The sequence below is a fragment of the Corvus cornix genome, chromosome 21 (assembly GCF_000738735.6).
Source record: "Corvus cornix cornix isolate S_Up_H32 chromosome 21, ASM73873v5, whole genome shotgun sequence".
In the NCBI taxonomy this organism is placed as follows: Eukaryota; Metazoa; Chordata; class Aves; order Passeriformes; family Corvidae; genus Corvus; species Corvus cornix.
Window position 1 is genome coordinate 1,560,016 of NC_046350.1, and position 23,777 is coordinate 1,583,792.

General features: G+C 50.1%; 1 protein-coding gene across 1 annotated transcript; it reads right to left on the reverse strand.

The window, feature by feature from the left end:
- Positions 1-3,899: 3,899 nt before the first annotated feature.
- On the reverse strand, positions 3,900-5,565 carry LOC120411126 (translation initiation factor IF-2-like). Its single transcript, XM_039564134.1, has 3 exons — positions 5,517-5,565; positions 4,384-4,851; positions 3,900-3,964 (listed from the first exon to the last, which is right to left on the reverse strand). The coding sequence occupies exons 1-3, from the start codon at positions 5,563-5,565 to the stop codon at positions 3,900-3,902; spliced, it is 582 nt and encodes a 193-aa protein (XP_039420068.1).
- Between the last annotated feature and the right edge of the window lie 18,212 nt (positions 5,566-23,777).

Here is a 23,777-nt window from a genome sequence, read left to right on the forward strand (position 1 = left end):
AGCTGCAGGCATGGACAGAGATGGACAGGCAGTGGTGAGTGCCCAGGGCTGCCAAATATGGGAATGAGGGCACAGAAATGGGGTAGGATAGCTGCAGGCATGGACAGAGATGGACAGGGTTTCCACAGCTCTTCAGAAAACAGCTGCTGGACTGAGGAAGGATTTGGGACAGGGGAAGGGGCTCAGAGGAGGGATTACACAGGGTGACAGCTGCTTGGTATTCATTTCAAGCTCGCAGAGGAGGGAAGGAATTGTGTTTTCATCTGGGGGAGCCTGTCCACACAGGCTGCTGGCTCAGCCTGTGCTAATGCTGACAGTCTATTACCACAGGCCTGGTTCCTACGGTATATCACTGTGTCCCGCAGCTATAGGGAGGAGGAGGAGGAGAAGATCCAGCAGGCAGGAATTGTGCAGCAAGATTGATTTATTTAATTATTTTACAAACTCTTTTATAGACTTTTTTCTTCATAGTCTAATTGGACAAAGGACCAGCCACCCCTTGGGGGTGATTGGCCAAAATCCTAAAACATCCATTATCAAAATATTTTCTACTATACCATAAACAAGACTTTCCAAGGTTGCAGGTGGCTTGGTTGTTTACATTCCCTGCTACCTCTTCTGTGAGAGAGAAAAGTCTCTCACGGACTTAGAAAAATAACAAGAAGATCCTCACTAACAGCATTTTTGTACCTACAATTCCCCCTTTTTGTTTTATAAGATAACAACCCTACTATTAATCCTAAACAGAAATCTACATCAGTTATTAATTCTAAATATGTCCTTAAGGCTTTAACTATCTGACTCCATAACAAGAAATTCAAAATTGAGTCTCTGCTTGTGGAAGGACCATCCCAGTCTCTGCTTGTAGAAGGACCATCTGCCTGATGGTTGACATCCTGGTCATCATCAGAAGAGTCATTAGGCTGATGATCTACATTCTGGTCGTCATTTGGATGGTTGGCGTTCTGGTCATCATTTGGAGGTTGCCCGTTCTGCCTCTGCTGCCATAGGTCAGGGCGAACGCATTTTGAAGGTAGCCACCGTATCCCAGTATCTGTGGAAACGCAAGCATACCCACGACCCCAAACGATAAGCTCATGAGGGCCTTCCCACTGGTTAGTGAGTAAATTCCGTACCCAGACTTTTGTCCGGGGCAGCTGTCTGTCGCCTGCAGACTGCAATGAGAGGAAATGATTCAGAATAACAGGATTATTTGAATTTTGTGGTACTGTAAGGTGATTAATTGTATACAAAGCTTTTGCTAGTCGGCTCTGTGGGGTTTATCCATGCATTCCCCTTTTCTGTTTGTCCAAAACATGCTTCAAGGTACCATGAGCGCATTCGACAATGACTTGGCCAGTAGGAGAATGTGGGATACCAAAGGTATGGTCTACACCCCATAGGTGTAAAAACTGCCGCGTCTTCTCCAAGGCGTAGGCAGGACCATTATCGGTTTTCACAGAAGCTGGCACGCCCAGGACTGAGAAAGCCAATTTCCAATGGGCAATGACATCACGGCCCTTCTCTCCAGTGTGAGCAGTAGCCCACATAGCCGAGGAGAAAGTGTCAATAGACACGTGCACATATTTCAGCCGACCAAATTCTGGGATGTGAGTTACATCCGTTTGCCAAATCTGCAAGGCTTTTAGCCCTCTGGGGTTTACCCCCGCTGGCAAAGGCGCAGCGAGTCCGTGACAGCACAAGCGCTGACAATGTCGCGTGCCTCGGTTGGCGTTAAATGAAACTGCTTCTGCAGGGTATGTGCACTTTGATGGAAGAAACCATGCGATGCCTTGGCTTGTGCAATTTTGTCAGGCTGAGGCCCTACCCATGCAGGGTTGGCCAGCATGTCAGCCCTGGCATTGCCTTCTGTTAGAAACCCTGGTAAACTGGTATGGCTTCGAATGTGCAGAATGTAATACGGATGCACTCAAGCCTGAATTGCAGACCACAAGGTTTGCAACAGCGAAAACAGATCCGCATTGTTCACCTCCTTCAGAAGTGAACAATCTAAGCGTTGGGTGATATCTGCTACATAAGCAGAGTCAGTAACCAAATTCAAAGGTTCCTGTGAGAATCGCTGAAAAGCCATGGTAACAGCCCTTAATTCAACTAACTGAGCAGAGCCTGACTCGTGTTCCTTCAGCACCTGCCATTCCGATCCCTCCTTCCAGGTAACAATGGCTTTCCCAGTCTAAAAATTTGTCCCAATCCGTACGCCCCAAGCTGCCAACACATCCCGTCCCCAAAGGTTAAGGGAAGTGGTAGCAACATAAGGCCTAATTGTAGCTGTGTGCCCCTCTGAGTCCTTCACCACCACAGGCCGTTTGCTTAAATAGCTCTGTGTGGATCCTCCTAATCCTGCGATGGCCGATCCCACCGGGGCTAAAGGCCATGAGGGAGGCCACGCAGAGAAGGAGATGATCGTTACATCAGCACCCGTATCAATCAAACCTCGAAGCTGAGTCCGGGGTGGACGGGCGTTCGGCAGGATCAGGGTACATGTCATCTGTGGCCTTTGGTCAGAGATGTCTGCAGTCCAGAAGGCCTGCGGAAGTCCCGTAGATCCACTGCCGTTATCTTCGTGAGTTTGTTGCTCTATCCTGGGGACACAAGACTTAAAAGGCACCAATTTAGCAAGGCAGGTCTTTTCAGGAATAGTTACAGGGGGTTTTGCGTGGAGACCATAGCGCAAATCTGACCTTTAAAGTCAGCATCAATAACTCCTGAGTGCACTAAGATTCCTTGATGGGCAACATCAGGTTTTCCCACCAGCATCGCACTGGATCCCTGGGCTAAGGGTCCATATGCGTCCAAGGGAACCTTATAAATACCGCTAGAGTCTAAGACGACTGCGGCTGCGGTGTGGACGTCAAACCCGTCTGATCCGTGGGTGCCGTCTGATCCCTGGGTGCCGTCTCTAGGGTGGCTGGGTAGGCCTGTGCCTGTACCTGTGCCACTCTCTGGGGGAGCGACTGCATCGGAGAGCAATTCCCCCTCCTTGCACCCCGGTGGAAGTTTCCCGACAAAGGCTGACCATTGGCATGAGTCCGGGATCTACAGTAGCCCGTGCAATGCCCTGGCCTGCCACACCTCTTGCACTGGGGGATCGGTGTGTTCTCTTTTTGGTTTGGCTTAGGCCGCTTCCATTTCCTCTTTCCTGTTTTGGTTGCTTTGGTTCATGACTAGAAGATGCGTGAACAGGCTGCAGGAACGCAGCCAAAGCAGACCTTCTCTGGTTCCCAGATCCCAACTTAGCGCAGGCTTCGACCATGTCTGTTACTTCAGGATCCCCTGGTAAGGCATCTATGATTTTTCTGCACTCCTCGTTTGCGTTATCTCTCACTAACTGCCTTAACAACAACTGTCTTAACCCGTCATCCTCAACCTGCTTCTCGAGAGAAGCAGCGACTTTCTCTACAAAAGAAAGGAATGACTCTAATTTGCCTTGAACTATTTCAGTATATCGCTTTCTGGGTGCTGACAACTCTATGGTTTTCAACAGGGCAGCCATGCCGACCTGTTGTGCTTGCTGCAGGATGCTAGAGGGCAAGTTACCCTGTAGACTGGGATCAGAGAAGGGACCAGTCCCCATCAAAGCATCCACTCCTGCTGTCTGTCTAGGATCAGCAGCAGGGAGCTGCAAATTTGCTAATGCAGTCTTGTCGGCCAGCTTTCTCCAGGTTGTTTCAAAAACTGTAAATTGTACAGGTTGAAATAGAATTTGACCTAAGTGTCTGATATCAAATGGAGAAAGCAAATCTGTATTTATCACCCTTATTATTTGCATAACCTCAGCAGAACCTAGCCCATATTGTGCCACCTTGGATTGGAGGTCCTGGGCAACTTTCCAAGCAATTACCTCATGCTTGTCATGCTCTCCTGAATCTGGGAGAGCCTTATACACTGGGAAAGCATGGATCTCTTTTGGGGAACCAGTACCATCCTGAACTTCGGGCACAGCCTGCGGATGGAGTGTAACAGCTCCCCGGTTACCCCCTGAATCCTCAGATCTATTTGGCATTCCAAGGATTTCTAATAACCTCCAGTCACCCTCCCCCAATGCTTGCATCTTAAGAGACTCTAGGAAGCGATTATAATGCGTCGGACGCACTGTTACCGTGCAGTCCTGAAAGGTCCAGGGGCGAGACCGGCGCAGCCTTTTTCTTCGCCGCGCAGCTACAGCCGCCTGACAACCTGGGGCCAGAACCTCATCTGCCTCACTGCCTGACGAGGAATCATCAGGCAAAGGCAACTTTGGGGTGCTGGGAGGGAACAGAAATGTACGGGGAGGGGAGGCACTTTGGCTAACTTCGCCAGAGCCAGAACAGACAGGACAGACTGCAGCTGGCTGCGCGGCAGTTTTTACAGCAGTTTCTTTACGGGAGGCCATCTCGGCCAGATCCGACCGAGCCGGTACTGAAGCTGCAGCTGACTCTGGGGCTACGGCTGCGCCCGGCGCCGCGGCCAGCACCGAGCTCGTCTCCCGCACAGCAGCCACGTTCGGTGCGGTCGCCGCTTCCGCTGCTGTTTCGCGCTCCCCGGACGTGCTCGGCGCCGCTGTCTCTGGCCGGTGCTCCGCGGACGCGCCCAGCGCCGCTGCCGGTCCGTTCTCTGCGGACGCTCCCGGCGCTGCCACCTCTGCCCGCCGCTCAGCAGCCGCCGCCGTTTCCAGGTTTTCCCGCAGCAGCGCTGTTCCCGGTTTCGCCGCCGGCCGCGCCGTTTCTCGGCTCGGAGCTGCACCTCCCGCTTCTGGCGGGGGGGGCGCGGGTGGCGCGGACGGGATATGTTTGGTAGCTCTGCCAGAAAGGGCAAATGCTGCATAAAAAGGTCCATCGTTCGGTTCTGCGACTGCGCAGAACAGTCCAGCGCCACGGAGGGCAGCGGACCACAGCCAGGCAGTCCCGGGGCGGGCACGCCCGGTGCTACGCCCGCTAAGTTAGATCCAGGTGCATATGGAACCGAACTAGGATGCTCTCTGGGCGTCCAGTTGGCTAAGCCGCTGATCTGCAGCCCTGGATAAGCCGTGGCTGCCGTCCAGCCGAACGGCAAGGCAGGCTGTGCACCCTGCCTCTGCCCTGACCCCCCCGCCTCTGCCGGCGCGGGGTCCCTGGGGGCTGCGGAGTCCTGCGACTGTGCAGGGTGAGCCGGCGCAGGCTCTGCCTGTGGAGCCGGGGGGGTTATTCCAAATCCACCATCACTTGCCCCAGAAGCCCAGTCAGTGGGGCCCCCCTCAGACATTCCTCCCTCACTCATCATGGAGATAGGCGAGCCAGCCCTGCTATCACAGTCAAGGGCTGTCAGCAGGATAAATAACGACCGCCAGGTTTTGTATAATTCTAACGCTGCTGGCTCCCCAGTCGGGAGCTCGTGTAGGACAGTGCATCCGAGTTCTTGCCATAAGGAAAAGTCCAAGGCACTATCTCTGTCCATGGAAATCCCTTTTAAAGTAGCCCAGTCTAATAATTCCCGAACTGAGTTTTCAGGAATGGAGGTGCACAATATGCTAAACACACCTTTCCAGACCAGTACGACAGCATCGTTCTGTGAGCCGCTGTTCGCCATTTCTCAGTTCTGTCGGACCTCCCGGTCCCGGGGGGGGTAAAGGAACAGCGTACCTCTACAGGAATTCGGCTTGGCTCGCAGCAGCAGGGCACGTCAGAGAGTGCAAATCACGTCGGGGTCACCAAATATTACTGCTGGCCTGGTTCCTACGGTATATCACTGTGTCCCGCAGCTATAGGGAGGAGGAGGAGGAGAAGATCCAGCAGGCAGGAATTGTGCAGCAAGATTGATTTATTTAATTATTTTACAAACTCTTTTATAGACTTTTTTCTTCATAGTCTAATTGGACAAAGGACCAGCCACCCCTTGGGGGTGATTGGCCAAAATCCTAAAACATCCATTATCAAAATATTTTCTACTATACCATAAACAAGACTTTCCAAGGTTGCAGGTGGCTTGGTTGTTTACATTCCCTGCTACCTCTTCTGTGAGAGAGAAAAGTCTCTCACGGACTTAGAAAAATAACAAGAAGATCCTCACTAACAGCATTTTTGTACCTACAACAGTCCACACTCCAAAACCTGCTGCCTACCATTAGGAGAGCCCCATCTCTCTTTCCAGATGAGGGAGTCTGGTGTGACGTCTTCATCACACACAGGAATTCCCCCATATCTCCTGTCAGCCTCTGGCACAGTGAGGTCTCCAGTACCTCCACACCAGCATCTGGGGGCTCTGCCTGTGTTCCCTGTGTGCATTCTCCCACAAGCTCCTTCCCACCCCAAAACCACCTCCCAGTTCTGGGGCTTTAAAAGGGAAAAGCCTCCTTCTCTCTGAAAAACTGTCAGATGCTGATGCTGTACCAGTGTCAGCTGCCTGTCCCAGGGAGGCTTTTTGAGGAGCTGGGGAGGTAAGCTGGGCTCATTAGTGCCCCTTACTTCAAGGGGAAGCTGCTAAAGGGGCTTCAGTGGGTCCAGGGTAGGGGGTGGCTTTCTATCTTTTCATAAGGGGCGAGGGGCTACATGTTCCCACCTTTTCATGAGCGGGCAGGTGGGCGCATATGCTGCCGGTGACTCATCAGGCCGCATGTAAGGCGTGGCTGAGAGAAGTCAGCTGCTTCCGACAAGACATGGCTTGGTGTCAGCCCGAAGAGTGGCTCCCTGTGTCAGGGCCTGTGCCCTCAGGACCATCCCTTGGCTCTCAGTGCCAACCTGGGTCGCCTTCCTGTCCCCTTCTCTCCCTTAGCACCGTTCTCCACCTCTCCACTGCAGGTGTCTTAGCACAGAAATAGGGAGCTTTTAAACATTATCCTTGCCTGATTCAGTCATGCTGATGGGAAAATAAAATAGTATTTTGGGGATTTTTTATTAGCTTTTACTCCTTGGTGTTTTTCTCCCCCATGCTGTGCTCGCCACCACTTCTCCCACCCTCTCTGAGACAGTGCCCAGGGAGCATTGCCTGCCATTGAGTTTGGCCCCCAGCTGGTTCCTGAGAGCCACACATGGCTCATTATCCAGAGTAGCTGGGGAACAGCCTTCCCCCTCTGATGACTGACACAGAGGGCAGACAAAGAGGATGACTCACCCTCTTCCCCAGTACTTTGTCACCCTGCAAGTGACACATCTTGTGGGGAGCTGTGCCTCTGGGATGCTCTTTTTTTATCCTCATGTCTGTTTATTCCATTATTATGTGCACCCCAACCCCTGAGGATGGTGATGAGTAAAAGCTGGAGAGGCTGGGTGCCAGGCTTTCTTTCAGCTAGTGCAGGAGCTGAACTGAGCCCAAAGCAGTGGGAACGCTGAAGGTTTGTGGATCATGTTTTTGTAAGTGCTGGCCCACGATGCCTATTTCTTGTTACCTTTTTTTTCCTCTTTCAAGTTAGAGCAAGTTTATTGAATGCAGTATGCAACAAGCAATAGGCAGGGCCAGGAAACCTTGTAGCAGCTTGATGGGTGTTTTGACATGGAGAAAAGCAGTGAAGGAGCTGAATAAGGCCTGAAGTGTCTTGAGCTGGGGTGAAAAAGATTGCCAAAGATTTGGTTTCAAACCCAGATTTGAAGCAGAGAAGCTATTTTGCTAGGTGGGGTTGTCCATGGATTAATCTGACCGTGAAGGGCAGCCTTGGCTGGGCCGGAAGGCAGCAGCTAGCAAACAGCTTGTGGTAGGATGTGGAGGAGAGTGAAATACAGAACATTTCTACTGCCTGCCTCAATCACAACCTATCTTGAACATGAGAAGTTCTGCTTGTGGAAATGGAGGTTGAGAGGCAATACCAAAGGGTGAATTTGGGCAGGAAGGAGGTATGGGTAGGTCCTGTGTGTGGACTAGCCAACAAAAGGGGTATGTCTGAGAGGAAAGGTTGTGGTGCTCCTGCTTTGGGTAGCCCATCTGAGAGTGGGTGGGGAGGATAGGTCATATCCTTTTCCAGTAGCAGATGTGTCAGTCTTGGAGTCCCCAGGGTTAAGGTGGGTGTGAGGACATGTAATCGCTGAAGGGCTGAGCTGAAATATGGCACTGAGAGCATTGTGGTTTGGCTGGTTTTGGTAGGAAGGCAAGCAGCCTATGTTCTGTGTTAGGCTCATCTTAGGCTACAGAAGTGTGCACTAATGTCTCATTTTCCAACACAAAGCAGTAATGCTGTCCCTGGCTCGCTGGCAAGAGCTCTGGCATGCCCTCAGTCAGAGGGGACGCAGAGTTACTTCTGCAACATCACTTCTGCAACGTCCTTCAGAACCAACTTCGGCAGCAGAAAGGCGCTGGCTGGGTGCGTGTGCTGGTTCCTCCATGGAGGAGGCACGTCAGGGGCCAGTGGTCTGGGCTCGCGTTAATCCGGAGGCAAAGGAAAGGAGAGGGGCCGCTGGTCTGGGTTTCAACAGGTTTATTGTCAGAGGGTCCAGGAACCAGAAAAAGGCCTTTGAGGGGCTTTCGCTTTCAGTTTTATAGGGGGTTTGAAAATGGCAGGGAAAGGGAAGGCAACCAATGAGATACAAGCCAGGGGGATGAATCACGCCTCAACCGGGCCAGGAGACACTTCAGAGACAGAGTCAGAGAAGTGGGTATTTGCTTTATTCAGCATGCCAGGTGTGTGGGGATCGCTCCTCCAAGCACACACACACCGGTGCTCCCTACAACACAGTATTAAGGGTTAAATTATGAATATTCATCACATTCCTTGGGACAGGTGTGGTTATACAAATTATTTCTCGGAAGTCATTAGCATATGGGGCACGCATGCACTGTGTGTCCTGGTGGTCGCACTGAGGAAGACCTCTCCTCTTCCTCGGGGGTCTTTCTGGTGAAGACCAGTAGTCATCCTCCCAGTGAACTTTTCACCTTTCTCCCTGGCCATGCGTAGTCCTTTGAGGAATGATTAACCAGTCTCTGAGATGATCCTTGTCCCCTCTATCTTGACAAGATTAGGGTGAATTCAGCTTCTCAGGCTTTGTAATTAACATCTTCGGTCTGAACTAACATTTGCTGTCTCCCAATAGTTAACTTGTGCTTACATGAGTTAGTTATTGACTGCCCCTTCTTCAGGGAGGATACAGTTTAACAAGAACCACTGGGGGAAACCCAGAGGCGGGAGTTACAACAGGGAGCCAATGAACAACCGAATACCAGAGAACTTTCTCGAACAGGGGGAGGGGGTGTGGAGCCTGGTACTACCCAGGGAGATGCACCTTAGGCTTCTGTGCCACCCATCGACCCACCCTCCGAATCACTGTCCTGGGTGGGGAAATCCACCCACTGAATTGTTGGCATTCAACTCCCCCAGCCCAACAGTGGGCTGGGTCACAGCAACAAAGGAGCTCTGCAGCCTCATTGGAATGTGATGGGTGTTGAGTGATTAAGAAGCTCCCATGTGAAATGACGTGATCTGAGATTATGTCTCTAAATAGAGAGTGAAGATATAGAAGGGGTGGGACCCTTTACAACCTGGGGCAGGACAGACTCAGGGTGGGCTTTTCAAACGGCTGTGCAGAGGTGTCTTTTTGGGGTTTTTTTGTTAAACTTTAGTGACCTTTTCAGTTGAATCTCTTGGTGCTGAATGAGAATTACAAGGTGACTGCAAGGGAAGGTTGCATGTGTGTGCTAGGGCTTTTAATCCTTTCTAGCTGGTAGCCTCTGTCCTGCTGAGTTTCCTAGGGCTGTGCTGTATTGGACAGAAGCTTATGAAGAGGCAATAGGGACTTGTGTTTTCTCTCTTGAACTCATTCCCAAACCCACTGGCTAGCTTGTGCAGGTATCCTGGGAGCCTTTCCTAAGGGGAATGGTCTGACCTTCCCCTGTGCTTTTTTGTAGACTAACAGGGGAATTGATTAAGCAGCGAGTGCTTAAGCTAATTGCCCGCAAATGGTTGTCAGAGGCTGGACCCAAGTTTGTTGTCTTAGTGTTGAGCGCTGCCTGTCAGAATGGTCCCGTGCTATGGGCAGCCGTGAGAGCTAGGGTATGGCCCTTGATGGCATTCAAGAATGTGATGAGTTCACTGCCGTGGTGCTGCTCTGCTTCGCTTCACGGAGTTTGTGTTTGGTCTACAAGATAGTTCTGTCACTAGAGAGTGAGCAGGGGTGGTTAATCACCTTCAGTGACACCTGGACTCGTGGTCGTTTCCTGAATGAGATGCAGCCCAACAAATGCTGCCTGTGGGATTTTCTTTCCAGCCCTTTGTTTTGAGAGGGGGAAGTTTCTCACAAGAGAAATTCCTTCTTAAGCTGCCAGACTGCTCAAGGGAAGGTAGTGGAGATGTGCTGCTTTGGTCATGTTTGCTGCCTGTACCTGTTCTGTCTTTAGACTCAGCCTCTGTCCTCTGGCACTGAGACACAGCACTGCCTGAAACAGTCTGGGGGTCTGACTGAACTCTGTGAAAGCTAGACCAGCTTTTTATTTTTCTTGCAAGTGCTATTGAGCTAGCTCTGGATAGTGCTCCCATTGTATACTCTTTGGGAATGAACTGCTCCTGGTGACAGTTTTTAAGGTTGGCTACAGAGGCTGGTGGCTGATTTTATTTTTTAAACTCTTGCAGTTTTCCTGAAGGTTCTAGTTTGTCAGAGACATAGGTGTGAATAAACAGCAGACCTGTCCCCTGCCCCCTATATTCATGTAACTTTTAAAGGAGCTGCTATAAGGGAGCCAAAGGCTGCTGTGAACGCCTGGAATGACAGTGACGATAGATTATATCTTGCCAGTGCTTTGTGTCTGTATGTCTTTAAGCTTCATTTTTTCTGATGTAAAAATGGAAGTGACATCTGCGTCTAATGTGTGAGGCTGTGACCTCAGTGAAATCTGCTGGTGGATGCTGCCAGAAGGCCCTCATGCACCATCCAAGGCTGCTCTACCTGTGCTCAGCTGGCTGTTGTCCCAGGGCTCTTTTCAGTAGCTGGGAATATGGAAACACTGCTGTTTCCTTGGGGCCTAGCTTACACTGGCCACAGTGGAGTTTATGTGGGGGGAGGAAGCATGCTCTCAACTGCCCCACTGTGTGTTTAGGCATCTATTGTGGTGACAGATCTCACCCTCCAGTATGCAGTTATCTTCCAGCTGCTGTTAGAGGCTCAGGTTTGCTGGGCCTTTGCTGCTCTGGAGCTTTAGGGCTGAGCAGTCTGTGCAGCTGGGAATAACCCTGAGAGAAGATCATGGCTTAGCACTGGAAAGCACAGAGGGCACCAGATCAGAGACACCCAACTAAGTATTAATTTTGTTCTCCACAGGTTATCATTGTGTGCTACTGGAGAAGTCTCCCAGAAAATTTTCTCTCTGCTGTCTGTTTTGCTGAGGCAATTTCTAATAAAGCTAACTACAGAAAATCAGATTCAGCTTGTTCCCAAAGCATGGAGACAAGTAAGTTTTTTCCTCCAGCACTGCTACTCTGAGCCCTTTCTTCCAAGGTGAGAAACTTGCCTTACACTCCTGACTCTGATAACAAACTTTGCTCATGTGGCAGCTGAATTTTGGGGACATTCTGGGATGGTAACTGTGCTGTGGCCACTCCCCAGCAGGGTTAACTGGGTGTGGAGGCATGTGTGGGACAGAGCTGGGATGGCTTGGCAGGCAGAGCCATGCTCTGTGTTCTGTGTTTGAAGGGCATCAGTGGTTGCAGCACTGGCTGGGAGCTGTGCCAGGAACCTGGCTGGGGAAGGCTGGTGGTGACCAGCAGCTGACCTCGTGTGCACTTGCAGCCTGCTGTCCCATTTATTAGCAGTTAAAACACGCTGTCTCTGCTCCAAATGGAGTTTTTACAGCATTGACACAAACAGCTGTCCCAGTCAGCCAGATCATAACAAATGGGAGATGTGGCTGGAGTGTTATTTTGCTGCAAGGGGGCAATACATCTTATTACTAAACAGTGAAGGTCGTGATGGATGGTGACAAGTCAGGGCCAGTCACAGGGTTGTCTTGCTTGATGATCGCACTGAAAAATAAACATAAAACCAAAGATGTTTCCAGGGAGCTAGGCAAGGCCTTGCATTGTACCTGGGAAGAGACAACACTGAGGTTCTCTGGTGTCTTATCTGCAACAGCCTTTGCATCAGGCTGTTGGTTATGCTATGTCCTCGCTCGAATTCAAGGCAAGGGGGGACTGGGAACAAGGTACTACAGGGGGTCGTGGAGGAAAATTATGATTTCTGTGGGGACAAGGTCCTCCTGAGGGCTGGGCGTATCATCCTGCTGCTTCAAGTGACTTGCGTGGAGGACTGTAAGCCACAGCCTCTCTGAGCAGAAAGCTAGAGCAAATGAAAGGGTTGTTTAATACCAGCACAAAATTGGAGGAAACATTTTCAATGGAAAGGTGAGTTAGTCTGATCAGCCACCTCTGCATCTGTACAGCTGCAGCAGCAAAGCTCAATCCTGTGCAGATATATTACCTACAACTCAATCACTGCTGAGACACCGATGGGTTCTTGGATCCAGCTCTGAAGGAGCTGCAGGTAGAGGAGTGTGGGCTGGCTAATGATGGTGTGTGACTCACTGATCTCTCCAGTACCTTCACCCACGCACCCTTCCCCTCCTGTTTCCAAGAGCAGAGAGTACAAGGACTGCTGGATTTTCTTGTCAGCTCTCACCTGCCCTAAGGGTGTTTTCTTTAAAATGGGAATTTGACATGATCAGAACAGGTAGTGCTGTGATTTCACACCAGAATAAATACATTCGGAGCACAAGTGGGACATGCAGAACAGCCCCATACCAACCAGCATCTCCTCTGTTTGGGCAGTTGTGGCAGAGAGGGCCTGGCAGCAGTGAGGGCTGGTGTGGGTATGCAAGTGGCACGGGCAGTGTTGGGAAAACAATTAAAGGTCGTTTACACTATTGGCATATCAGCAGGCAAGAATTCTTCCAGCTGGATTGGTTTCACCAAAGGATTGGGCAATAGGGCCAGTATTCATCTGGCAGCTTTTCTTTGAGTACTCTTGCATTCATCATCTGCCCTGCCTGTGCATGGCAGGGATCTGCTGGGGGAGAGCAGCAAAGGGGCTTGGCTATCCCTGCGGAAGGGTATTCCCGGCGTTGTACTCTGCAGCAGAAGCTGTGGCAATGAATGGCGGAGGGATGAGCTCTTGATTGGAAGCTATAAAAGCAAACAACAAAGCAGCTCTGTTTTGGTGTGTTTGTGGAGTAGATGAAGGACAGGGAAGCTTTTAAGAATCCTAGATCTCTTTTTCCCCAATACATTCTCCTGGCTATCTATTTATATTTAGTATCTATTTAGCAGAGAGGAGGGGAGGGCTGGCTGGGTAGGGCGTTTGTTAAGAGAGGATGGGTTTGTAATCCTGACAGATTCAGACTAACTTAAATAGAGCATTAAGGGAAGAAGGAAGCTTTGAGATTGCAGCTTTCTATTTAGGCAAAAAAAGGGAGCTTTCTGTGCGTGCCAGCTGCTGCTGGAGTGCAGGGGTGGTTGGTCCCTGCACAGAGAAGCTTTCATTTATGTGCACACAAGCACTCCTGAGGGCATCTGTGCTGGTTGGGGGCATTTTTGGATTAAGTCTTAAAAAGGTCGTGGAAGGCTAACCATGCCTTGTGTGTGTGCACCATGGTGGAACAAGCAGTAATGTTGCCAGCTTTGGGGCCCACTTGGCTTTCTCCAGACGCAGCTGAAAGCAGACTGGCCCGATGACCTGCAAGTTGCTGCAGGAAGTATCTGGGAAAGATCTCGTGGCTTTGTCTTTCTTCCCGGGTGGAAACTGGGGCTTTGAAGCACTGCTGAGCAGTGCCTCTCCCTGCTGCCTGGCTGTCTTCCAGGCTGGCTCTGCTGAGCTCCCATTACCTTGCTCCTGTACTGTCTTTTCCCTTAAAATCATACTGAAATTGGGAAGCCCAGTGCTGAAAGACTTGCTGAACATCAGACAGTAGCTGAAATCATTATACTCCCTTTTTTTTCTTCTTGTCAAGGTCATGGTGCATCTGGAGACTTTATTTCTGACTGTTCAGTAATGATGAGTACTGGGACCAAGAAAGTCCTCTGCACTAGGTCTGTGCCCAGGGATTGTCCAGGCAGAGGCTGCAGGTTCCTCGGGTGCATTTGCTCTTTGGGCCAGTCAAACCCTGATTTCTTTGCATTTCTGTTTTTGTCACTAAATATCAATATTTGAAAATTGCAGTCATGTTGCCTGGTTACTATGGAGTAGAGAAATTACATGGACTTGACTTCTGTGGGTGGCTGTGGATGGTGTGTGAGCAATTCCCAAGCAGCTGTCTGGGGTAGGAGGGAAATTCAGGACATGGTATGGCATGAGACATCAAGAATACATATCCAGCAGGAGTGAGAGACTGAAATAGGAGTTAGGTGATGAGGTACTTAACTTCTGTGGACCTGTGTACATGATATTACAATAAAATAATCTGAAGAAGTCTCTGCACTCCTGTACTAGTAGTAGATAGGAAAAGTTGGTCTCTAATACTTCCATATCAGCAAGGAAATCACAATGTGGTCCCAGGACACAGACTTTGACAATCATTTCCTGCAAATGCTCTGGCCAGTCAGTCTGTCGCTCAAATATTTGCTGAGAGATGGGTTCTTAGCTCAGTCTGTGCCTGGCTGAGTCCTTGCCAAGGAGGGATGAGGATGATGGAAGAGGTGACCTGGGCTAGTGTTGGTTTCTGCACTCAGAGGAATTTTGCTTCTGAAAAATGTGAATGTGGTTGGAACCAATTCTGTTCAAAAACATGAACAGACACTCAAAGAACCTTTTTTCAATCTCCCCATGACTTCTTCTCTAATTGCAAAGATGAATGCATAAACCCTTACACTGAAGTGTTCACAAGGGTCGGTTTACTCATTTTACTCTTTTTCTTGGCATAAAAGTTGTCTTATTAAGCAGGTTTTAATGTTTGCTCACCAATAGACACGGATTATAAAGCTTTAGAAATAACTTGCATCTGGAAAAGCCAATTGTCTGGGTTTGAAAGACAGGTGTCTGCTAAGGAGCCCCCCTTGGAATAGCAGATGCAACTCCCCTTCCCTCCGAGTTATTATAATTTTGAAATCAAGGGGCTTTTAGGCAAAGATGTGGGAAATAGGAATAACAGTTCTTTACTTTTATATATCTATATGTGTATAACAAGTCAAACAAGCAACAATAATTATGGCAGTAACAGCAAACAATCACAAACCCAGTGCCAGCCTTCTCGGCTGTCGGGACCTTTCCCCTTGGGTGCAGTTCTGCTCGCAGCCAGCAGGGGCGCTGGGGGCTCCCGGTGAGCAGGGCAGGTGCGATGGTTCCCCCGCGGCTGCAGGGGGCGCTCCGGAGCGAGCTCGGGGAGCACGCGGCACTGGTGCCCTGGGATCCCGGGAAGGGATGGAACAAAGAAGCTTCGCAAACCCCTGGGCAGCTGATCCCGGTGTCTGGCCAGACCCTTGGGAATGGCAGGCTGGAATGGCAGGCTGGAATGGCAGGGATGAACACAAATCCCGGGTGGCAGATAAGATGTATCCAAACGGGGAACCACCCCCGGAGGTCTGGGGAGGCAGGGTGAGCACGGCTACAACATAGTGAAGGCTCGAAGCAACGGCGGGGCAGGGTGGCCACGGCCCGGCTCCCAGTGGGGTGGGAAAGGCAAGCTTTGGAATCCCAGGGTTTCTCTGGCAGGAGGAAAAGCAGCCAAAGAAAGCAGCCTCCCTCTCTGTCCAAAATGCCGGAGACCAACTGCCCACACCCCCAGGTGAAACAAAAGAGCAGCCAGCTCTTTTTTCTTAAATACCCAACCATTTGTCCCCCTAGCAACATGTATGGGGAAAATTCTTTTAACAGAAAAAAAACCCAGGAGAGCTCCTAAAACCCCAACACCAGTTAATAAAACAAAAATTCTGATGTCATATTCTCATAAACAATTTATAGATAATTTACAGTGCTCGTGTCATTAGGCAAATGAACTTTAAATTGATTTCAAATTAGTGGGTTAATGATTTCCCACAGGTACCTTTTCCAGGGGCAGCATATGCAAGATGTTTTTTCAGCAAAAGGGTAGGTGTGCAGGAGTACACTTGTGTCTCTGTAATTGAGGCAGTAATTGGAGTGGTGGTCACATTCAAGTGCAGTATTGGTCTGCAAAAAAAGTGCTGACTGTCTCCATCACTGTAGCAAAAGGGGGGGTAGGAAAGGCTCTGGGAAAGACTGCAGTCTTTGCATATTTCTTGTATCATAACTTTCTTTTGGTACACATTAACTCCAGGTGCAACATTAAGGTCACAGATTGATTTGGTCCTGTTAAATAGCCTTGGAATTCATAGTACTGTAAAAAAATACTCATCTGAGTTCTTGTTAGAGTTGTAAGAGAGGAACGTGTCCCCAGATCAATTAAAACTGGGGTGATGATTGCATGGAGTCTGAGACCAACCTTAGGGGGAGGTGAAGTGGTCTTGCTGTTGCTGCGAGAGCCCAGGAGGCAGTCTCCAGTCTCTTGCTGCCACTCTTGTGGCAGCTCTGTCTCTGTGATTTATTTTGCTCTTTGTTTTTCTTTTTGTGTCATTTCACTGTGCCTGCAAATGTTGTGAATACTCTAAGGGACAGCCTGACTGTCTTGTGTATGTTGGCACAGGAAGTGCAGCTTGGAGCCCTGAGGTACCAGCAGAAGGTCAGTGATCGATAGCTCAGCTTGGTCAATGGTCAGTTGCCAGGAGGTCCAGACTGGTATCACATTGGAGCAGCTCCACTGCCTTGGTTAGCATTTCTGTGGCCTTCTGCTGGCATTAATAATTTGACGATCTGGGCTTTTCGTGTCACATCACCCTAATGCATGAGGCATAAGAAATGCTACTGAATTCTTCCTCTGGGAGGTGAGGAGTTGTCCTATCCCAGGCTGAGAAACTGCAGCCGGGAGAGAGGGAGAGATGCCCAGCCAAGGTCATGGGAGGGACAAAAGGGCTTCCCTCCCATGGCTGTGGTGCAGCTTTCCACCAGCCCCACATGGCTCAGGTGTGTTTGTAAGTGGGAGGCTGTGTAGGCAGGACAGTGCTGTGCAGAGAATACTGTCCAAACTGGCAAAACCCTGAGCAATACCCCAGGTGTTGTTCCTTGGTGCCACAAATGGGCAGGCTGAGTGCCTGAAGGGTTGTTTTGAGTGTGATAGACAATAACTTGTGAATTAAAAGGCTGTGGAAATGGATTTTGTTGGCAGCATTTGTGGAGTGCAGTCTCCAGTCTGTAGCTGGCTGTTTACATGAGCTATTGCTTCCAAGCTTTGCAAAATTAACCTCCTCCTTGCATTAAAAAATTATTTTGGATGTAAAGATCAGAGTGTTGAAACTTAGTGAGAATATCTCCCTCCCTCCACCATGCACACCTCATTTAGATGTACCTTTCATGTGAATGCCAGCTTATGATTCAAATCATTCAAGATAAAGCTATTATTACCTTCTATCAGTGCTCTTTAGGAAGTGGAAATGTGCCCTTAAATAGTGGGTGATCCCTGTAAAGATCAAATTTATACCAACTGAAAAGTTACTGCATCCCTTAGCCTCACCTGTGCTTCCAGAGGTGTTGAAAAGAACCTAGAGAGAGAGATTTCTGGGAAAGCATCTTTTCACAAGATGTTATTTTGGATTGAAGGACACTGAAATTGTCATTTATTGCACAGAGCTACCTGTGTCAGTACACAATTCAGCTCATAATTATAGCCTTTCATCTTATTAACATGTATAAGAATTTATATAAATTTTATCCAAACATTTTTTAATTCATTAGGTGTTCTCGTTCTCCTTGTATCTGCTGTGCCCTGGGGCTAAGAAACACTCTGTACTTGTTTTTTGTGTAAATTAGTCCTTAAAGATGCACATATGTGGGAGTGTGTCTTGTTTGGTTCAGTCCGGGTCTCCCCTTTGGGTTTCGTGTTACTGTACCATCCCAGTTTATACCCTCCTGGTTTCGTGTTCATAACCCTGCTTTCTCTATTTGTCTCCTCCCAGACCCCTGCCAATCGCTCCGGCACCCCTCCCAAGCTTCTAGAAAGTTCTGGCAGGGGCATCGAGTGATTGGTCTTGGGGAGAGGATCCCTCCCTTCCTTTCCCAAGATAGGTTCCCTTGTGTGTCCTTCATCCCGCAGACCCGTCCTTCTCCTTCCCTGATTCGATGCCATTGTCATCCCTCTGTAGGTACAAAAATGCTGTTAGTGAGGATCTTCTTGTTATTTTTCTAAGTCCGTGAGAGACTTTTCTCTCTCACAGAAGAGGTAGCAGGGAATGTAAACAACCAAGCCACCTGCAACCTTGGAAAGTCTTGTTTATGGTATAGTAGAAAATATTTTGATAATGGATGTTTTAGGATTTTGGCCAATCACCCCCAAGGGGTGGCTGGTCCTTTGTCCAATTAGACTATGAAGAAAAAAGTCTATAAAAGAGTTTGTAAAATAATTAAATAAATCAATCTTGCTGCACAATTCCTGCCTGCTGGATCTTCTCCTCCTCCTCCTCCCTATGGCTGCGGGACACGGTGATATACCGTAGGAACCAGGCCAGCGGTAATACTTGCCCTCCCCCCGTTTCTTCATCCCAAAACCCCTTTCTCCCAAGTCCCAACCCCTTTCGTCATGACCCCTCCCAGTACCCTAACTCCTCCCACACCCAAGCTGGGTCCACCCCTGTTGCCCCTCCCACTTGTCATCAGTGCACGCCCCCGAGCTCCGCCCCTAGAAGTTGTTGTAGGTCCGTGTCTGGTTGTCACCCGCTTCCTGCTTCCGGTTCCCACGCTTGGCCTTCCAGTTCCCACGGTGAGTGGTCGGAAGGGGAGGGGCCTGAGGACCGGAACCTGGAACTGGACTCCATTCTTCGGCCGCTCCGGTTTTTTATCAAAGGTCCAGGAGAGGGGGAATGACCCACACCAACTGGGAACCCCTCTTCCACCAAACGATCAAAGAACTCTGCAAGGCACAGAAAGAGTTCGGGAGAGAAAGCGAATATTTTTGTGGCCTTTTAAAGGCAAATCTCTCCGGAGCAGTAATGATGCCTTTTGACCTGCGTCAGCTTTTCTCGTGCTTGCTTTCCTCAGCAGAGTTTCTGCTCTGGAGGGCGGCATCGGAAAAGGAGCTCAGCCGACTCCTTCCTGCGCTTCTGCAGAGCTCTGATACGGCTGTTGATGCTGACAACCAGGCATTAACTATGGACCATTTAAGCGGCGAGGGGGAATGGGCATTGGCGCCAAAGCAGGCCCAGAGTCTGCCCCTAGAGGTGCTGCAGCAGGTCAAGGAACTGGCCGGTAAGGCATTCCTTGGCCTGAGACCGGACGCGCCCATGGAAAGTTACTCACAGGTCCGACAGCAGCCCACGGAGTCGTTCCTCCAGTTTGTAGAGAGACTAACCCGAGCAGTAGAGTTGCAGGTCAGGCAGCTGGCGGCCAGAGAGGAGGTCATAACAGAGATGGCAATGGCAAATGCTAATTCCCAATACAAGACAGCTATCCTGAGCCTCCCACTGGACCCCCCGCCGACAATCCAAGCCATGTTAGAAGTCTGTGCTGCGAAAGCACCGCACCTACAACCTGCCAGCTCGGACAAGCAACGGTCCCGAGGAGCGGTCTCAGTGGGAACAACAACACACCATCCTGCTGTGGACCAGAAGAGGACCACAGGCCGAAACAGCGGACAACCTCCATCGAGGAACAGCCAGAAGCGGGCCCAACAGCAGACCCGAAACACCTGCTTCCTTTGTGACCAACCTGGGCACTGGACCAAAGACTGCCCGCTCAAGCGGCAATTTCATCAATTTAAACAGGAGCAAGGGTCTGGGGGATTAGGGAGCCAGTTACAAAAAAACTGAGTGGGGAGCGCGCGCCCGACCCGCGTGATGATATAAAAAGGTTGGGCGGCGAGGGGGAGGGGGAACAGAAAGGGGCCAAAAAAGACTATGCAACATTACCAGATGTGACTTGTCAGCCTGACTTCACTTCTCCTGCTGATGGTTCTTTCAAGTTGCAGCTGTCGACACCGCTCTTCCTGAAAACCAACGAGTGGCACGCCGCACCAGTAAGTGTCGGTGGTGAGCTGGGGACGTGGGACCCAAGCCCTAGCAGGTATGTCATTGTTAGAGATGTTAAATGCACACCACCAGAGATTGAAGTCGCTCCGGGACTCATGACATCCAGTCCCGAAGGACCCGTTCTCTGGCTGCGCTGTGTCCGTCCACCTCTGTTCCTGCCCAGAGGGCAGACAGTCGCCCAGGCTATCCCTGCAGAAGGGCCACACCCGACAGCATGTACCACACATGTAATAGGAACAGGGAAGCCAAGGGTAGACTGTAAGATCAACAGGGGAGAAGAAGTCCTACATTTTAAGGGACTTCTGGACACAGGGGCAGATGTGACGATCTTTCCCACGCGGGAATGGCCAGCACATTGGGAATTGCAAAACATGGCAGGACACGTGCAAGGTGTTGGAGGTATCCAATTGGCAAAACAATCAAAGAGCATCGTGCAAATTAAGGGACCAAGCGGACAATTAGCTAACATACGTCCGTTCGTATTGGATTACAAGGAACCCCTCTTGGGGAGAGATCTCATGCAACAGTGGGGAGTCACAATTGACTTACCTGTTCCCCCACAAAATTTTTGGGTTGCGGTCACTGAGGAGCGCCCTACCCAAAAACTAAATTGGAAGACAGATCGACCAATGTGGGTTGAACAGTGGCCGCTCTATAATGAGAAATTAGAGGCGCTCGAGAAGCTCGTGGAAGAGCAGCTTAAGAAGGGGAATATCGTGGAGACCAACAGCTCCTGGAATTCCCCGGTCTTTGTCATCAAAAAACCTAACAAAGACAAATGGTGGCTCCTCCAGGACCTTCGCCACATTAATGACGTGATAGAGGACATGGGCTCTCTCCAACCGGGAATGCCATCCCCAACGATGCTTCCCCAAAATTTGAACCTGGCAGTAATCGATACTAAAGATTGTTTTTTCCAAATTCCTCTGCACCCTGACAATGCCCCGCGTTTCGCCTTCTCGGTTCCGGTTATCAACTGAGAAGCCCCGAGGAAGAGATACCATTGGAAAGTGCTGCCGCAGGGCATGAAGAACAGCCCGACCATCTGCCAATGGTATGTCTCTTCCTTGCCCCAGTTCGCACAGCTGCAAAAGAGGCTATCATATTCCACTACATGGATGATGTCCTCGTGTGTGCCCCTGACAATGACGTGCTTGCGAGTGTGCTTGACCTGACAATCAGTGCATTCGTTGCTGCAGGCTTCGAGCTCCAAGAAGAAAAAATTCAAAGGATGCCACCTTGGAAATACCTGGGCCTGGAAATTACCAAGCGGACCATTGTGCCGCAAAAATTGGCTATTCAAACAAATATCAAGACTTTGGCAGATGTCCACAAACTGTGTGGGTCATTAAATTGGGTAAGACCGTGGCTGGGTCTGTCTACCGAAGACCTAGCCCCCCTTTTTGATTTACTGAAAGGGGGAGAGGAGCTTAGTTCTCCCCAGAAACTTACCTCAGAGGCGCGGACAGCCCTGGAGAAGGTGCAACACCTGATGTCCACCAGGCAGGCAAGCAGATACAGACCGGACTTGCCTTTTAAGTTTATCATCCTGGGCAATCTGCCACACCTGCACGGGGTTGTCTTCCAATGGGAAGACAAAAAGAAGAGCAAAGAGGACCGGGACCGGAGGGACCCTCTCTTGATAATAGAGTGGATCTTTCTCAGTCATCACAGGTCCAAAAGGATGACACAGCCACAAGAGCTGATGGCTGAACTGATCTGGAAAGCTAGAGTCCGGATCAGGGAACTGTCGGGGTGTGACTTCGACTGTGTTCACGTACCAATCAGGACACAAACGGGCCAAATTACCAAGGCAATGTTGGAGAGCTTGCTTCATGATTGTGAAGCTTTGCAGTTCGCTCTGGAGGGCTACACAGGCCAAATTTCCTTACATAGGCCAGCCCACAAAATTTTTAATTCGGAAATCCAATTTGAATTAAATACAAAGAGTGTTCGGAGCAAGGAACCTTTAAAGGCCTTGACCATTTTCACTGATGCATCTGGGGCATCCCACAAGTCAATCATGACTTGGAAAGACCCCCAAACTCAGCAGTGGGAGGCTGATATTAAGGAGGTGGAAGGATCACCTCAAGTTGCTGAGTTAGACGCAGTCGTCAGGGCTTTTGAAAGATTCCCCGAACCCTTTAATTTGATAACTGACTCTGCATATGTAGCAGGGGTAGTCTTCAGAGCTGAACATGCCATATTGCGAGAGGTCTCCAACACAGCCTTGTATGAGTTGCTCTCAAAATTGGTTAGCCTAGTCTCCCACCGAGAGCAACCATTTTACGTAATGCACGTCAGGTCACACATGGACCTGCCTGGGTTCATCGCGGAAGGCAACAGGAAGGCAGATGCCTTCGCTGCACCAGCCATGATGGCCCCAATTCCAAATGTATTTGAGCAGGCCAAAATCAGCCATCAGTTGTTCCATCAGAATGCGTCTGCCCTGGTTCAGCAGTTCAATTTGAAGCACGACCAGGCCAGAGTGATCATGGCAGCGTGTCCTGAATGTCACCAATTAGCTCTTCCGCCATTGGCACCGGCACAAACCCCCGTGGCCTTAATAGTTGTGAGGTGTGGCAGATAGACGTGACACATGTCGCTTCTTTCGGCAGAATGAAGTATGTACATGTGTCAGTAGATACCTTCTCTGGAGCCGTCTTTGCCTCTGCCCACACAGGGGAAAGGGCTAGCAATGTCATAAGGCACCTAGTGCAGGCATTCGCTACCCTGGGCATCCCCAAAGTTATTAAAACTGACAATGGCCCAGCCTATCCCTCCAAGGAGTTCAGGAGCTTCCTACAGCAATGGGGAATAGAGCATAAGACAGGCATCCCCTATTCCCCGACTGGTCAAGCCATCGTAGAGAGGGCTCACCAAAATATTAAAAAGATGTTACAGCGGCAAAGGTTCTCAAAGAAATTAGAATCCCCAGCTGTCAGGCTCTCAAGGGCACTGTTCACGCTAAACTTCCTCAACTGTGCCTTTGAGAACCTGAATCCACCGATCATGCGGCACTTCGGGCGGTCTCAGCAGCTGCAAATGAAAGAAAGGCCTCCGGTGTTGGTTAAAGACCCGGAGACTCGGGAAATACAGGGCCCTCATGAACTAGTTACATGGGGGAAGGGATATGCATGCATATCCACCCCCGAAGGCCCCAGGTGGATCCCATCAAAATGGGTGAAACCGTGTATTTCCCAGCCCACCGGAGGAAGGAGTCAAGCACCCCCTAAAACCAGGGTGGGTTAATCCTACGCCCCTTTGGACCCTAAGTTCACCCCCAGGTATTCTTCCCAATTTTGATATTCTTTCTTTTGAGTTTCTTTCTAGCTTGGAGACTACAGAAATGGATCCTGCACCATCCATCCGAGCCGTTGCCAGAAGCCTGCAGCTTGTTGTCATCCTGCAGCTGCTCCCATGGCCTGTGTCGCCGTGGATAGTTCCCCAACCGGCAGCAAACGTGTGGTCAGTCCTGGCGCAAACCATGGGCCAAGACCACATATGTTTATCTACAGCCACGGCCCAAAACCCTATGGCCTTGTGTCTGGTGGGGATCCCTCTTGAGCAAGAGGAGTATGCTTCTCTTTTCGAAAGGCTCAAGCCCACGCAGGCTTCGACTACGTCTGCCCAAAATACCAAGTCAGCTGAAACGGGTAAGGCCCCTGTCGTCAAGCCGCCTGTCAGCTCGTACCGTCCCCAGGTGCCCTATCAGGGACGGCCCCCATTTGGCTGGCACCGCAGGGGGAAACGCGACATTGACAACCCCCTTGAGAAATGGCTGCCCCAACTCCCGAAGACCAGTAGTGAG